General features: G+C 69.7%; 1 protein-coding gene across 1 annotated transcript; it reads right to left on the bottom strand.

Moving 5' to 3' along the window:
- Positions 1–286: 286 nt before the first annotated feature.
- Positions 287–1,535, bottom strand: EMIHUDRAFT_256815 (hypothetical protein; the record flags this gene model as incomplete). The annotated part of the gene is made up of 5 exons (XM_005765789.1): positions 287–495; positions 665–920; positions 1,003–1,068; positions 1,137–1,166; positions 1,302–1,535. 5 exons carry the CDS (start codon positions 1,533–1,535, stop codon positions 287–289), a joined length of 795 nt encoding a protein of 264 aa, XP_005765846.1.
- Between the last annotated feature and the right edge of the window lie 58 nt (positions 1,536–1,593).

Genomic DNA, 1,593 nt, shown 5'->3' on the forward strand with positions numbered 1-1,593 from the left:
TCCCGGGATCCCCCCGTTTCGGCGAGGGTTGTGGCTCATGGGAGGGGGAACGCATGGTTAGCAAGCAGGGTACGTAGGGGCCCCCCCCAAACCGGAGCGTTCGGTTTGATCCCCGCAAACCTGGGGGGGGGGGTTCCCCCGCTCAGGGGGTCCCCCCTCCCCGGGGGGGGAGGGAACCCGAGGAGCTTGGGGGAGATTGGTTCAGGGGTTCCCACAGCAGGCTGGAAGTGATTCGCAAGTGGAACCCCCCCCCCCCCCCCCCCTCCCCCAGTAGGTTACTCAGATCTCAGTCTCCCAGCTGCTGCCAGCCGTCGGCAAGCAAGCGGCGGTGAAGCCTGGTCCATGGCCGGGCAGGCGCGCCGCAGGCGAAGCGCTCTTGCGCCTTCTTTCGTCCCTCGAGCCCTTCACGTTCACGGGCGTAATGATAGGGGCGAGACTGCGTCAATTCCGACTGCGTCAATTCCCTATTTCCGTCGCCGTGCCTCCTGCTGTGGTCTGTGGAGAGGGGTAAAAATGCCACAGTAAACGCGGGAGCTATCATTACGGAAAGACGTACAACTGTGTCGTGGGAGATGTTCACCGGGGAGACGGGCAACAGAGACACGCGCCGGGGAGAGACATCTCGGCCTACATCTCGGCTACTTTGCGGATCTGTATCAACTACGCGGCAAGCTCCTCAGGTGGGCGAGGAGCAGGTGCTGCTCGAAGTGCACCAGGCGAGTCGCCGCCTCCTCGGCCGCCGAGAGCAAACCGCCCTGCAAGCCCCGCGCCGCCTGCTCCGCGCTGCAGGCGTAGCCCCGGAGGTGGCGCTCGAAGAGGGAGGCGAGCCGCTCGCGAACCGCCGCCTCGCGCGCGATGGGCTGCCGCAGCGCATCGGCGGGGTCGGCGGCGTCGGCCGCCAAATGTCCTTCGAGCTCCGCCTACTCCCGAAGTGCTGCGGAGACCTGGTCGAGGTCGCATCCCCCCCGCCCCGGGCTGTCGGGCAGCCGTCGCCTCCCCGACGAGTGTCGCGCGCAGGGCGAGGTAGAGCGGGCTGCTCTCGAGGCCCACGTCCGGCACCCACCACGCCTAAGCCACCGGAGAGGCTCACGCCCCCGCGCGCCAGGCGGGGCAGCGGCCGGGGCGAGACCGCGCACCTCGAGCTCGTCGTCGTATCCGCGTGCAGCCTGCGCCGCGACGAGCGACCTCCTCCACCCCTCGCCGCCCTCGCCGCCCTCGCCGCCCTCGCCGCCCTCGCCGCCCTCGCCGCCCTCGCCGCCCTCGCCGCCTCCCGCCCACAGCTCAAGCTCCGGCACGCGCACCTCGGCGGTGTGGACGACGCTCGTCGCGTCGAAGAAGCCGTACCGCTCGAAGAGGTCGAGGTGGTCCGCGTCCGCGTCGTAGCAGAGGGAGACCTCGTCTCCGCGCTCGAGCGCGTAGTTGGCCACCAGCCGCACCGCCCCCCCCTCCTGCTGCAGCCGCGCCGTCGCGCCGACAGACGCGTGGTTGGCCAGGTCGAGGACCTGCTCCACATCACGCGTGAGTGGAGTTCCCATTCTTTCGTTGAAGATAGGCGCGTGCTCGGCGAGGTCGACGGACCGGGATCAGCGCGCG

Source organism: Emiliania huxleyi (assembly GCF_000372725.1).
Source record: "Emiliania huxleyi CCMP1516 unplaced genomic scaffold EMIHUscaffold_5313, whole genome shotgun sequence".
NCBI lineage: Eukaryota > Haptophyta > Isochrysidales > Noelaerhabdaceae > Emiliania > Emiliania huxleyi.